General features: G+C 58.9%; 1 protein-coding gene across 7 annotated transcripts in view; it reads right to left on the bottom strand.

The window, feature by feature from the left end:
• CLUH (CLUH binding protein of NUMT mRNA) overlaps positions 1-14,395 on the bottom strand; it is a 39,075-nt gene that overhangs the window by 15,470 nt on the left and 9,210 nt on the right. For 2 of the 7 annotated variants that reach the window (XR_016388887.1, XM_089900622.1), the window contains exons 4-25: positions 13,798-13,941; positions 13,474-13,598; positions 13,241-13,395; positions 13,034-13,159; positions 12,596-12,743; positions 12,329-12,421; positions 10,471-11,165; positions 9,507-9,730; positions 9,297-9,401; positions 9,075-9,175; positions 7,476-7,628; positions 7,324-7,386; positions 6,997-7,241; positions 6,689-6,773; positions 6,416-6,569; positions 6,177-6,316; positions 5,233-5,313; positions 5,028-5,153; positions 4,825-4,946; positions 4,452-4,545; positions 4,241-4,375; positions 4,086-4,159 (exon numbers count right to left, since the gene is read on the bottom strand). Coding sequence is in view for 6 of the 7 variants with exons in the window: in XM_089900622.1 (XP_089756748.1) it covers positions 4,086-4,159; positions 4,241-4,375; positions 4,452-4,545; positions 4,825-4,946; positions 5,028-5,153; positions 5,233-5,313; positions 6,177-6,316; positions 6,416-6,569; positions 6,689-6,773; positions 6,997-7,241; positions 7,324-7,386; positions 7,476-7,628; positions 9,075-9,175; positions 9,297-9,401; positions 9,507-9,730; positions 10,471-11,165; positions 12,329-12,421; positions 12,596-12,743; positions 13,034-13,159; positions 13,241-13,395; positions 13,474-13,598; positions 13,798-13,941 (3,388 nt within the window). In the remaining variant the exon portion in view is untranslated. The other 5 variants (XM_022595660.2, XM_022595659.3, XM_030763278.2 and 2 more) reach the window with 5 other exon arrangements.

The raw sequence follows: 14,395 nt of genomic DNA, 5'->3' as shown, positions 1-14,395 counted from the left end.
GCAGCAACACAGATGGACCTAGAGATTATTATGCTAAGTCAAAGACAAATACCATATGATACTGCTTATATGTGGAATGTAAAATATGACAGAAATGAATTTATTTACAAAACAGAAACAGACTCACAGACATAGAAAACAAACTTATGGTTACCAAAGGGGAAGGGGGTGGGGCAGGGATAAATTAGGAGTTCGGGATTAGCAGATACAAACTACTATACATAAGCTAGATAAACAACGAGGTCCTACTGTGTAGCACAGGGAACTATATTCAATATCTTGTACCGAACCATAATGGAAAAGAATACGAGAAAGAATACATACATACACACACATAGGTATAGATAATGTACAACTGAACCACTTTGCTGTACACCAGAAACACAACATTGTAAATCAACTATACTTCAATTAAAACAAAAAAAAACCAATGAGTCTGGAGGGCAGGAGCAAGTGGAGACAGATGATACAACTTAAAAGTAGTAACAGTTCTTTTAAAAATATTTTTTAAGTTGTAAAAGTAATATGCATATTAAGAGAAATGCAAACAGGGAAGAAAAGTAGAGCAGAAAGTGAAAGACCAGCGTGGGGGAACACAAAGAGGCTCACACAAGCTAGACCTGTGTTCCACCTCGCGCAGCTGCCCCACGACCCGCAGGCCAGTTCTCACACTAACCCTTCCTGGATACCACTGTTCACCCTTTTCAAAAATTTGCCATCTGTCAACTAAGAGGAGAAAAGGTGGATTTCACACCTCTGTGTCCTTCATAAAACAACAATCCCTCGTCATTTTGGTTGTCAAAAGGCACCTGACAGCACCAATACGCTTAAGGGATCAACCATGAAAAATGGGCCTCTCAGGTGACTAGTAGGTACAACGGTAATTACACTTGATCCCTTCTCAGCTTTACAAGATCATGCCCACAATTCTAGAAGTGCTGAGAAACATGTGACTGGCGTTCACAGGATAAATGCTCTAGGAAGGGATGCACGTTCAGAACACAACCAGGAGACTGTAAAGCGGGGTGGGAGCGAGCATCCTTGGGCATCACTTAGAAGAAAACCTCGACGATGTCAGGGACAGCTTTTTTTCAGTTGGCTCCAGAAAACAGACGTCAGGGTTGGAATTTTTTTTTTCCACAACGTCAGACACAAAGGACTCTCCAAGTATTCAAAAAGGCATTTAACTACGCATGAGGCTGAGGGCTCGCCTGCTGTAGACATTTCTCCTCTTGAGACAGGCCTCCTGCCCACAACCCTCCCATCTCACAGGCCCGGCCTCTCAAGCCCACCTAGGTGGGCTCCACTTCCCCCCGTTCATTAGATCTCCACGAGGGCCCACCTAGGATGGCAAACTTTAGACACCCCCCCATTCTAGCACTCCTAGTTTTCTGAGGGGCGCCGCCCAGTCCTCCTGACAAGCCAAGGGACAAGGGCGGATGCCCAGTTAGGTCTTCAACGGCCTACCAGGGCCAGCACGCCCAGGCCTGGGCCCTCACCTTGCAGCACCCTTCACCCCAGCCGGAACCACAGGACCCTGTATAGGAGTGATTCTCAGCCTTTTCTTCTGTGGCCAACAACAGGTGATGTTCATCTGTATGCCACTCCCATGGGTCTACTGATGGGCAGACTGGTAAGCCCTAGGTGGGTGCCTGCGGCTCTACCCGCTTTCCTCCCACTTAAATGACGTTATAAGGATAGCTTTGAGTGTGACCTAATTTTACACATTCATGTGCCTTAAACTCTTTTACTAGTACCACTTCTGGAAACAGCTCTCACAACCAAACAAGACTGGTACAGAACACGCAGGAGAGGCCGGGACAGCAGGTTTCAAAAACTCACTTTATTCCAATGTGAAATGAAGACTGATGGTTTAAAAACAAGAAAAAGTTCTTGATCAGCTGTGGGGATGCCTCGCTTGCTAGCTCGCACCCACTCCCTTTGAAACCAGGTGTTGGGACAGGCCATACCCGGCCGCGGCTCCGTGCAGAGCCACCAGGCGGAGGCCCCAGCCGCAGGACCGCGCCCTCCAGCTCCCAAGGGTGGCCGTCTCCGCCCACCTGCTAGGGCTCTGACAGCAGGCCCAGAGAAGCGGCACGGGCAGCCCCCTCCCTTCCACTCCCACAGCTCCTCTCTGTAGGAGGTGCCTGTGTGTCCTAGGACCAGGTAGGGAGCTAAGCTCCACAAACAAGGGACAGTCACTCCTGTATCTGTGACGTCTCCCCCGGGATCCATGATTCAGTCCGGGTCCCCCCCACCCCCCTGTGCGTTAGGCAGCTGAGGTTGTTCAACAGGGAGAAGGATACATTCAGACTATACCCCAAGGTTAGCCCCAGCTGGGGTGCGGGGAGTGGGAAGGCAGCACCTCCTGCTGGGGCCCAAGGGCCGACAAGCCAGGGCTGGGCACAGGGGTGTCTGGGGAACCACCAATGCCCAACCCTTTCCCGACCCCAAGCACAGCCGGGCCAGGCCCGGCCCACCCGTGGTTAGTAAAGCTGCTGCGGCCCTCACCCCGCCATAAAGTGCTCCCCAACCGTCCAGCCCTGCCACAGAGCTCTGGCTCCCCAACCCAGGACACAGGAAAGCTCCCCTCTTTTCGGCTTCAAACCTGGACTTTCAGCCAGGTCGGGCCCGGGGGTAGTGGCAGCAAAAGCAGCAGCCATAATGTCAAACATACAAATGACCTGAGAAATCTCACCTGGACATCACCCACCCACTCGGAACCGGCTCGGGGCTATGTACAAGTCAGGAAGGGCGGAGCAGGACACTCACGGGCACAGGCACACTCGCGCACACCTGCTTGAGGATGGGGGGCCCGAGGGGGCACCTGTCCGCCAGCTGGGAACTGATGCCCACGCGCTCCATTCACGTGTCTTCAATTAGGCCTCTGCGTCGTACACTCTTCGAACCAGTGCAAGAACATCTTTCAGAGGATCAGGCAGGCCAGGCCAGGGTCCCAGGAGGATGCTGGGGGCAGGGTGGGGTTGGAAGCGTGGAGGAAGAGGACTTGCTGCCTCTCCTGATGTGCAGGGCACGCCCCCTTCTCCTGGAGTCTGGATCACTGGGTAACGGGGCAGCTGGCCGACTGTCTGTCTGTGTCTCCCTTCCTACCCCTGCAAGCTCAGGGAAGGAGGGTCCTTGGCAGCTGGGGGCTGGGAGGCCACATCCTCTGAGGCCCCTGCTGGCTCTGGCTCAGTAGCCATAGGCTCCTCAGCCTTATCCCTGTTCCCGCCGGCCTCCTGGAGCTGGTGCCGCCGCGCCACCTCAGCTTTCAGATTCTCCAAGTCTTTTTGGCTGAGTAGAAGGACGGGGCGAAGGGTGGGTATCAGAGTGGGCCTGGGCCCTCCGTCACCTTACTGGCTCTGCTTAAACTTAGAACAAGATCAGGCTCTGTGCTCTCTGCAGCGAGACACACGTGTGGAACAAGTGCTTCCCTCCCACAAACAGAAAGGCCCCCGAGTGCTGAAAAAGTACGAACTGCACACACTTGACAGCCTCCAGTTAAGGCCTGGCTCCCACCCAGCCTTCACGCCCAGTTCAAACCCACTGCACCCCGGCCGCTCCTATAGCCGATTACACCCAAAAAAACAGCTGTAGAGTGCAACGCAGAGCAGATACGCTGTAAATGCCGTTAACACTGAGTTGACCAAACCCATGCCGCACACAGGTGGGAGGGAGACGGCGCGAGGGGCTTTCGAAGACGGCACTGTTTGTAAGAGCCGCACGGGGACCCTCAGGGCCTGGCTCTAAGGCACATCGCTACACTGACAGAGCAGGAGTCCAGAGAAGGAATGACACTGCTCTTTACATGCTGACACGAAACGATCGCCAAGATAGATTAAGTGCAGGAGAAAAATACCTATGTGCATGGCTCGCTACAATTTGGCACCTTGGGGAAAAAAAGGGGAAAAACGGTTACAGATCTGTGTTTGCCCAATTATGCAGAGTATTTCTGGAAGGATTCACAAGGAACTCCTTGCCACTGGCTACACTTTTCAACTTTGAGCCATGTCAATGTATCATTTATTTAAAAAACCAAGAAAAAAAATAAAGGCCAACTTCTAAGCGGGGGTGGGGCGCCTCACCTGAGAGGAATGAAGAGGATGCCGTTGATGACGTTCAGCTGTTCCAAGACGCTGGCCATGCTGGGGGCTGTGAACTGAGGGGCAGGGAGGATGAGCCACTGCCTGGGTGCCGGGAGGCCGGGGTGCAGCCCACCCAGCCCCGCTCGGGGACCCACCTTGAGGGGCGGGATGTTGGCGCTGGAGCCGTTGCGGTAGATCTCGTTCATGGTGCGCTGCAGGGCCACGGCCTGCTGGGTCAGGCACTTGAGGTACTCGGAGCTCTCCTTGGTCTTCTCGTGGTCCTCGCCCAGCTGCAGGGGGCGGGAAATATCAGTGCTGCCCGCAGCCCCGCCCCTCCGTGCCCCTCCCCGCCCCGCCGTGGCCCACCTGCGTCTTGTAGATGGTGTAGCCTTCCTTCTCGTGCTGCAGGGCTGACCGGAACTCGGCTTTGCTCTCATAGACCCGGGCGACCAGGTGGTGGCTGCAGGCAGGCACGGTGCAGGAGGAGGCGAGGGAGGGACGTGAATGGGCCGGTGGGGACGGATGGGTGGTGTGCAGGCTACCCCAGAACCCACTCTGGGAACTTTCCAAGGGGGAAGGCAAGTCCAGAACTCAGAGAAGAGATGCAAGTTGAGAGACATTTCCTCGGGAGTCAGATGGAGGACAGAGTGCTGGATCCCGTGCCCGCCCTCAATGCAAGCGCCTCCCGGGCACCCTGTGGCCTGGGGCCTTCCTGTGCCCTAACCCAGCACAGCCTCACCTGAGGGCCACCTTGAGGGACTTGGGCCCATGGTACTTGGTGCTGACGGCCAGCGCGTTCTCCAGGAAGCGCAGCGATAGCTCACACTCCATCACTCCGTGCAGCACCAGCCCGATGTTGCTCTGGGGGCAGGCGGGAGGGCCCCGGTCAGCTCCCACTCCCCGGGCCCGAGGCCAGTCCCGCTGCCCCTCCCCAGTACTCACGTCCAGCAGGGCCACCTCAGGGTGGTCCTCCCCGAACACGAGCAGTGTGAGGTAGCGGGCGCGGTACAGCAGGCTCAGGGCCGTGGACAGCTGGCTGCTGGCGAAGCAGTACAGGGCCAGGTGCGTCTGCGGGGGCAGCGGCGTCAGGCCGGGGCAGCCACGGGTCCCGCCCACGCTGCAGGCTGTGCCGCCGGCGGCTACTCACATATTCCTGGATGGTGTTGGGGTGCTCGATGCCCATCACTCGCTCGCTCATCAGCACAGCCTTCTGTTGGTTGCTGAGGGCCTGGGGAGGCGGGGGGCTGTCACTCCCGGGTGGTGCCGCCCCACACCGCCTGCCTGGCCCACGAGCCTCCACAGCAGCTCGGCCTCTTCACCTTCCGCTGCAATTTCTACTTTTACTTTGCACAAAGGCAGCAGAAGAGCGGTCAAAATCCAGCTGCTGTGGCCATGGACGTCGACAGCCCGCTCTGAGGCCGCTTCCCATTTTAAAACACTTGTCTTAATCTATGCCAACACATGCATACAATTCTAAAATTGTGCTAAAAATAAAGTATTCGTAATAAGAAAAGGCAGACAGGCGAAAGGAAACAAGAGTCCTATGGCTGGGGGCGGGAGTGGGGCATCTACAGTGCGCCTAGCTTAGGAAACAGCCTCTCAAGCCCCGGGGCCAACAAGGCAGGTGAACGCCACCAGGCCCCAGGATGGTACAGGCAACAGCACAGACCCCAAGCAGCTTCCCTGGTGCTTACAGGGCTCTAGGTACTGAGTCAGAATTTACCCTTCCCTCATCCCTGTGAAGGGAGGCCCTGCCATCACACCCACTTTGTCCACGGGCACGGCAGCTCTCCCCAGGATACAGCTCTTAAGTGGAGGGAGCTGGGGGGACAGGGGTGGCAGGCCGCCGGACAGGCAGAACAAGCACCTCCCCGGGTCTCCACCTGCTCCTCCTGGGGGGGTCCCAGAGGTCAGCAGCATCCCGGGCCCCTGGGGTGACAGGGGCTCCAGTCCCACCTGCCGGGACTCCTGCTTCCTGCTGCCGTGGGGGTGAGAACGCAGCCCCAGCTTCCCCATGCCCCCCTCCGCCCCGCTGGTGCCAGACCAGGCCCTGGGCCCCTGCTGAAGGCCCAGAGGGTACGCGTGGCCCACCTCAGCGTAGTCGCCCATGATGTAGTGGAGGCGGGCGAGGAGGCGCAGGCAGGCGCAGATCTCCACGTGCATGGCTCCGTACACGTTGTTGAACAGGTTCAGGGCCTCGTTGATGAGCTCGCAGCCCTCCTTCAGGAAGCCTGCAGGGCACCCCGGGGGCGGAAGGTCAGGGCCGGCCGGAGGGAAGGGGGCGCCCCCCACCCCCGCAACCCTGCCCCGCGGCTGCACCTGGCACGCACCCTGCTGTACTTTGGCCTGCCCGCTCTGGAAGAAGTGAAAGGCGTCTGAAGCCTTCGGGTTGACGTGTTTGACCACAGGGAAGATGTTGAGCACGTCCTCCTCCGTGAACGCGGGCTTGTGGCGGCTGTCGAAGCTGTACTCCTTCAGCAGGATCTGGGGACCCAGCCCGGCACCCGCAGGCAGCCTCAGCCCGGGCTCAAACGGCCGGCACCACCCCGCCCAGTTCCCCCCGTGGCCCCGGGAGCCCTGCAAGATGCTCTGAGCCAGCCCACCTGGATTCCGGTTTTCAGGGAGATCTCCCGCAGCAGCGTGATCTTCTGCAGCCCGTAGGTCTCCACAGCCTGGTCCACGGTCTCACTGGGGAGGAGCGGCGGGTGGGCCCAGGCAGCCCAGCACCCCTCTGCCCCCTTCTCCACAGCTGCCCCTCCACCCGAGCCCCCTCCCAGCTCCCCTCCCCACTTCCCCAAGCAAGCAGCCCTCCACAGCTCCCTGCTTTCTCCTCCCCGTTCCACTGCCAGCGACCACGGAGGACCCGGACGCTGCTCGGGAGCCCAGCGCCCCTGCACCCATCATCACGTACCACTCGAGGCTGAAGTCAAAGTAGTTCTTGGCCTCCTGGCAGATGTTCTTCCAAAGCTCCTGGGGGGTCATGACAGCCCAGGCTGTGTTATCCGCTGCCCCTGGCGGCCGGTTTCTCCTCCTCCTGTTCCTCTTCTTGGAGACAAGCTCGTCGGCGGGCAGGTGGGCCACGGGGTTGGGGTAGGAGCTCAGGAAGCAGTTCAGGAAGTGGCTGATGGCAGCCGAGAGCCCCGAGAGCTCGACCCCCTGCAAGGGAGGTTGGACCAGTGTCACCACCCGGGCTCCCCCCAACATCCCCATGACCCAGGCCGGGGAGGGAGCGCAGTACCTGTAAGTACGTCTTGAAGATGTGCTTGGCAGAGCGGGTGATGAGCTCTCCGATGCCGATCTTCTGCAAGGGTGCAGAGAGGGGAGTCTCGGTCAGGCCCCAGGCCTCCATCCCAGCCCCGCCATCTCACAGCCGCCCTGGGCACCACTCACGTAGATGTGGTCCAGCTGGTCCCGGGCCGGGCTCCGGACTACCAGGTCCAGCACCTTGCCCAGGTAGCGCATGTTGATGCCGCGCTGACGCATCACCTCGGCCAGCGTGGCCCCATCCATGGGCAGCACCGCGTGGTCTGCGAAGTCCTTCACCTGCGGGCTGCAGCACGTCAGGCCCCCCCAGCCCAGGGCCTCTGCTTCCTCCCGCCCTGGGTCTTCCCAAGGGAGCTCACGCTATCCTGAGGCCCTGAGGGAAGGAGGGGACTGAGACCCCAGCTCCCAATCGGGAAGAGGGAAGGAGACAAAGCGGCAACAAGGATGTGAGATCTTGTCCCCAGCCTTCTGCACAGGCCACCATCACCCCTGCGACTGCTGGGCCCACACGGCGGGGAATCAAGGATGAGGGAGCTGCACAGGCTCTCCTGTGATTGCAGAGGAAGAAGCAGGGCCCCAGCTTCATCCCACGGTTGTGCTGCGCCTCGCAGGGGCCTGGGGCAGCCAGCACGGCAGGCTCAGCTCAAAGATCGGGGGACACAGCAATCCCACCACTGGGCATATACCATGAGAAAACCGTAATTCAAAAAAAGTCATGTACCACAATGTTCACTGCAGCTCAATTTACAATCGCCAGGACATGGAAGCAACCTAAGTGTCCATCGACCAATGAATGAATAAAGAAGATGTGGCACATATATACAATGGAATATTACTCAGCCATAAAAAGAAACAAAATTGAGTTATTTGTAGTGAGGTGGATGGACCTAGAGTCTATCATACAGAGTGAAGTAAGTCAGAAAGAGAAAAACAAATACCGTATGCTAACACATATACATGGAATTGAAAAAAAAAATGGTTCTGAAGAACCTAGGGGCAGGACAGGAATAAAGACGCAGATGTAGAGAATGGACTTGAGGACACAGGGAGGGGGAAGGGTAAGCTGGGACGAAGTGAGAGAGTGGCATGGACATATATCCACTACCAAATGTAAAACAGATAGCTAGTGGGAAGCAGCCGCGTAGCACAGGGAGATCAGCTCGGTGCTTTGTGACCACCTAGAGGGGTGGGATAGGGAGGGTGGGAGGGAGGGAGACGCAAGAGGGAGGGGATATGGGGATATATGTATACATATAGCTGATTCACTTTGTTATAAAGCAAAAACTAACACACCATTGTAAAGCAATTATACTCCAATAAAGATGTTAAAAAAAAAAAGAGATCGGGGGACAGCATGGCACCTAAGCTCAGGGCTGCCTTAGGGGGGAGCAAGCACCGTGTACATACACAGGGCCTATGTACAAAGCTTGTGGGGGTGAAGATACCCCCAGCCCCTCTATCAGCCATCCCATCACACAGGGGCTCAGAGGGCCAGACCCCAGCTGCCAGCCTACAAGGGAGGGCACACAGAGCAGAACCTGATGCCTCCCTTGACCCCTGTGTGTCAGCAGCCCCATTCTGGGGAGAACTCCACCCTGCCTGCCTTGCAGGTCAGCAGGCCTAAGTCACTCCCGCAAAGGTTCCACAAGCTTCCAGAGAAGGGTGAGGCCCCAGGGCCTGTAACAGCACCCTCTGGGCAGTCCCTCGTCCCACGCCTGCCCTCACCAAGCCGGGGATCTGGCAGGAGAGCAGGAAGGCAGCAGCGTCTTTTAGCAGCTGCTTCTGGTCCCGAACTTCCTCCTGGCAAGACTCCGGGAAGCGAACCCCTGGGGGAGGGAGGGCAGAGGTGTGAGCCAGGCAGAAGAGAGGTGGGTGGCCAGACAGACGGCAGCCCTCAGGTGAGCGAACAGGCCCCCCCCAGCGCTGGGGCCCTAGAGGACCACTCACCTGGCGAGAAGATGTCGGGGTTGAAGCGGACGTCAAAGGCCGTGCTGCTGATGGAGCCCACAGCCTTGCATGCGTTGCGGATCACCTCCCGACTGCGAGGGTCTGCTGTGGAGACACTGCCCATTAGGAGGTAGCCCCACTCCCGCTCCGGTGGGGCAGCAGCCGAGCCTCCCCTGTCCTGGGCTCCCCCAGCAGCCACGGCAGCCCCACCTGTCCCGTCGTCCGAGGCGATGGTCTCTGCCAGCTCCTTCACCTTGGCCAGGCCACTAGCACTGCTGCCCTCCTCCTCGCTTCCCACCTCGGGTGCTGAAGGGTCTTCAGGCTTGGACTCCGAGGGTGGGGGGTCGCCGTTTTCCAGTGACGGCGGTGTCTCCATCTTGCTGGCCTTCTGCTGCATCAGCTGTAGGGCTGCCAGCTTCATGAAGAGGAGGTACCTAGAGCACAGTGGATGGGGCAGAGCAGGGGATGCAGGAGGGGTATGTAGAAGCGTGACTGCTCTGGCGGCTTCCTGCTGACTTCGGGGGACCTGAGCCAGGCCCCAGCTCCTGCCCTGCTGGGGCTGAGGGATGTTGGGGCTGGACACCCTGCCGGCCTGGGGACACATCCCGTCCAGTGTGCAAGCATCCACACACGTGTGCGTGTGCCAGTCCAGCACTACTACCAGGTGGCGGCAGCAGGTCACAGCAATAATGGGTATCTTCCCAGACAGGAAGAGGACAGCTGGTGCGTGGGGGGCTCACACGCAACCCAGGGCTCTTGAGAGTGCCAGGAACCCCCCTAGCATTCTGACAGGGAGATTATTCTGGGGCATCTGACGGGCTGACCCCTAAGCACAAAACGGCAGCAGCAGGGACCCCGACCCCGCCCCTCCTCCAGGGCCCTGGCACTGGGAGGTTCAAAGACACCTAAGCGGATTTCCATGTGCTCCTTGAGGGAACAGCCCCGCTTCCGTCAGCTGAAAGCCACTGGTCTAGCCACTTGCTAGTTTCTGACCCACATAAGGCTCCTGGATGTCCGTGCTGGGGAGCCTGATGCCGCGGTGGGTGGCGCTGGGGCTGGGATGGCCAGGGCCAGAGCTAGCTCCTCTTCACTTTCCAAAGCCCCCCCCCCCCATCAAGGATCAGGCCCCAGGACCACCCACCAGAGGATGCAGCCGCTTGCCCTGGCTCCCCACCTGTGCTCCACGAAGGCGTCCACCAGCTCCTGGCGCAGGCAGCAGAGCTTGTGGCGGTGGGCGCGGGGGAAACCGGCGCGGGTGCACTCCTCGGGCAGCACCTCGCCGGGCACGGGCAGGAAGTTGAGGTCGGGGGGGAAGGTGCGCAGCAGGTCAAGGATGTAGTGGCGGCCGTCGTTGCCGATGATACCCTTGCACTCCACGGAGGAGCAGAGCTCCACCTCTTCGTCCCGGTCGTTGAGCACCCGGTGCCTCAGGATCTTGAGGGGCCGGCTCGTGCGTTCCAGCAGCTCCAGGTAACGTGGGTGCGACACCACCGTCTTGCCAAAGTCAATGGAGCCGTAGATGACGCTCTGCTCCTGGTCCCGCTCCAGGATGCCGGGGATGATGGACTGGGCCGTGACACGGTAGCCGCGGTAATCCACCACCACCGTGCCCAGCGTGTACAGCCCCTCCACGTCCACGGCATTGTATGTGCGCACGCCATTCAGGTCATTGGTGGGCGCCACATAGGCCGCCACGTCCCCCCCGAAGTCCTTGTAGTGGTCGCGGACATCAAAGCCCAAGCTGAAGAAGATGTTGTTCCAGATGAACATCTGCATCTTGGTCTCCTCGCTGGGGTTGATGGCCATCACGTTGCCATCGATGACTGCCATGGCGCCCCGCGTGGCTGCTGCTGTGAAGTCGCTGTGTACCTGGGGGCCCGAGGTTGGAGGGTGAGAGAGCCGCGGGGTTCATCCCGCCTGGCCAAGCTCGCCCAGGGCTGGTGGAGGTAAGCAGGACAAAGTTTCCTCACATTTGGAAAAGGGCAAGAAACCCGAGTTTTGGACTTCCCTGGTGGCGCAGTGGTTAAGAATCCGCCTGCCAATGCAAGGGACACGGGTTCGAGCCCTGGTCGGGGAAGATCCCACATGCCGTGGAGCAACTAAGCCCGCGAGCCACAACTACTGAGCCTGCGCTCTAGAGCCCATGCGCCACAACTACTGAAGCCCACGTGCCTAGAGCCCATGCTCCGCAACAAGAGAAGCCACCGCAACGAGAAGCCTGTGCACCGCGACGAAGAGTAGCCCCCGCTCACCACAACCAGAGAAAAGCCCGTGCGCAGCAACGAAGACCCAACGCAGCCACAAATAAAATAAAATAAAATAAATAAATTTATTAAAAAAAAAAAGAAACCCCAGTTTTGAAAAAATGTAACACTTATACTGCAAGAGAGAGCAGAGCTTAGTGATTAAAAGGGAGAGTGAGGACTGGGGTGGGTCTGGGAATCACCAAATACGTGCCAGGTGACCTTGGCTGCATCACCTCTCAGACCTGTTTCCTCATCTATAAAACTGTGACATAAAAGTATCAGCCTTTACAAGGTGTCTGGAAGATTACAGGAGGTAATGCCTACACAGCACCTGGCACAGCCCCTGGCAAAGTGAGCACCCCGGACTTTAGATCTTATCTTCACCATTATCATCTCTAGTAAGATTATGGGAGATTTCAAATAAACTTTTTTCAAAAGCACTGCTTTTTCCTCATCTGTCTCAGGAAAAACACTAAGGATATCTCACTAGGGCACGTGTGTCCAGCTGAGGGCTCCACGTGGGTGTGCTGGGAGGGAAGCTGTCATGGACCTTGCCACTCAGCCCATCCTGGAGGCGTGTCCCCACCGGTTCCGGCCCACAGACACTAAATCTCAGAGAGGCCAGAAGAAGGAGTTGGGGTCGTCTACCAGGAGGCGGAAGGCTGGCAGAACGCCCTGGAAGGTCCCTGACAGCCCACCCCAGCTTCCGTCTTGTTCACAGAAAACGAGCAGGTAGGTGGCAGGAGGGCCTGCGGCCACTGGTCAGGCCTGAGGGGCCACGGGCACCTTGAATATGGCTCTTTCTCGCAGCAGCCGCTCAGGCAGGTTCTTCCGAGGCAGCTCCCGCGTTGTCTGCAGCTCTTCATTCCAGTCCCGGGTCTACAGCAGGACAGGGAGGGAGACACCGGCTCAACCTGAGCCCCCAGCACCTGCTCGGGGCAGTCCCGTCCCCCGCCTCCCCGCAGACAGCCCCCTAAGCACCCAGAACCCAGCCTGGCGCCCACCAGGGGAAGGGAGGGAAGAGCTAAGGGTGGGCCGCCAGGCTGCAGGCACCTGTCCTGGAATATGCTCCTCGTAGCCCAGCCGGGAGGTGTAGGCGTCCTCTGCGCGCACACAGTCCATGGCGTGCTCCGCCTGGGGCGCTGTCCAGCTGTATACCTGGAATGGGGTGGCGATCCTCTCGAACGGGTGGCGCTGGACCCTGTGGCGGGCAGAGGGGAGATGGGGCAGCCCGCTGAGCCCAGAGCCCTGCCCTGGGCCCCTTCTCCAAGGTCCCACTGGCTCTGCCGTCTCCCCACCAAGGCCCTGTCCCTGGAGAGTCCGACGGAAGCACACGGCCGCCTGTCGTAGGGCTGCTAGGCTGACTGCTGCCTAGAAGGGAGCTCTGGGGTGCTGGGGGCACAGCTTAGGGCAGGAGGGCTAGAGTTCAGGCTGTATGGTTCACCCACCCCATGGGACGTGAGATGAGGGACAGATGGGCCAAGGTGCTACCTTTTCTTCTGCAGGGCGGCAAAGTTTTTTTTGAAGGTTGGGCTGATCTGGTTGAGCAGCTCCACCAGGGAATGGCTGAGGAAGCGGGGGCTGGCAGGCTTGGGGTTGAAGTGGTACGCTGTGGACCTGCAGGGAGACGGTGGCCACTGTGCAGGGCACCCCAAGCGGCTGCCCACGGATTCCGAACGGGCTCGCGCAAGGACTTACTGGTTCAGGTAAAATCCCCGAGTGGATGCCGTGATGCTGACTTGTCGGTCCTCGGCTGTGATCACAAACAGGTACATGAGGTCCCCGTGCATCTTGCGATTCCCAGGGGGTGGGTTCCAGCCGCTCATGGTGAGCACTTTCAGGCACTGCAGGGGCTGCAGGAATGGCCAAGCATGAGTGGGCCAGGCTTCCTGGTGTGGCGATCCCCTGCCCCAAAAGAGACCTGCTCCCACCTTCCAATCACGGTTCTGGGGCTGCAGAGGACACAACGGCCGCTCCCGGCTCCCTGGAAGGATGTACTCAGGCGGTGTACAGTCGATGGGGTCCATCTCCAAGCCCTTCTTCCGCTTCCCGCTGTCTGAGGGACCCGAGGCTGGTGGTCAGCCCAGGACCACCCAGGGGCCAACTCCCTCCCCAGCTCAGGTAGCCCCGGTCTGTGTGCCTCCAGCCCCGCTTCCCTCCAGGTGGGAAGGCCGAGCCCTTGGCCCCTTCACCAGCCCCTGGCCAACTTGCTCCCGGCCCGTCTGCCCAACCGCCAGCCCCAATGCCTCCCGCACCTCCCAGGTCGCCATCAGTAAAGACACTCAGGAAGGACAAGGAATTGCAGTCAACCCCGTTGAAGGCATCGGATGGGTCCAGGCTCTTGAGCAGGTCTCGAACGTGGCGCACGTGGATGCGGGCCTCTCGCACCGTGTATGGCTCTGTCGGGAGGGGGATGGGCAGGGCGTCACCAGGGCAACAACCCACCCAGCAGAGAGAAGTCGGCCATGGCACTACCAGGGGTGGTCTTGATTTTAGTTTTAGGCTTTCACTTACAAATTCCCTTATGAACACATAAGCTGGAATTCTGATTTCAACACATACACCTGCCTGCTGGTGGGCAGGGATCCTTGTCTGCAAAGAACCTTATGCCAAAGGGCACAAGAAATGCCTCTGGAAGTGCACACAGAAGCCCCCTGCTCTCTCTGCCCACGAGTGTCTTGGGTGGGCAGCCCGGCACAGCTGCTAGGTCCCCATGGGCTCAGTCCAGTTCTCCCAGGGCAGCCCTGGCTGGGGGTGGCCTGAGGACTTACAGGACCTCAAACTGCAACACTGCTCCCCAACTCATGTTTCATGAAATTTCAATGAGGGCTCTTCTGGGGAAGGACAGAGGTT

Source organism: Delphinapterus leucas, chromosome 19 (assembly GCF_059928025.1).
Source record: "Delphinapterus leucas isolate spDelLeu-1000000601 "Yukka" chromosome 19, BTC_Dleu_Yukka2, whole genome shotgun sequence".
Lineage (NCBI taxonomy): Eukaryota > Metazoa > Chordata > Mammalia > Artiodactyla > Monodontidae > Delphinapterus > Delphinapterus leucas.
This window is presented reverse-complemented; position numbering and strand designations above follow the sequence as displayed.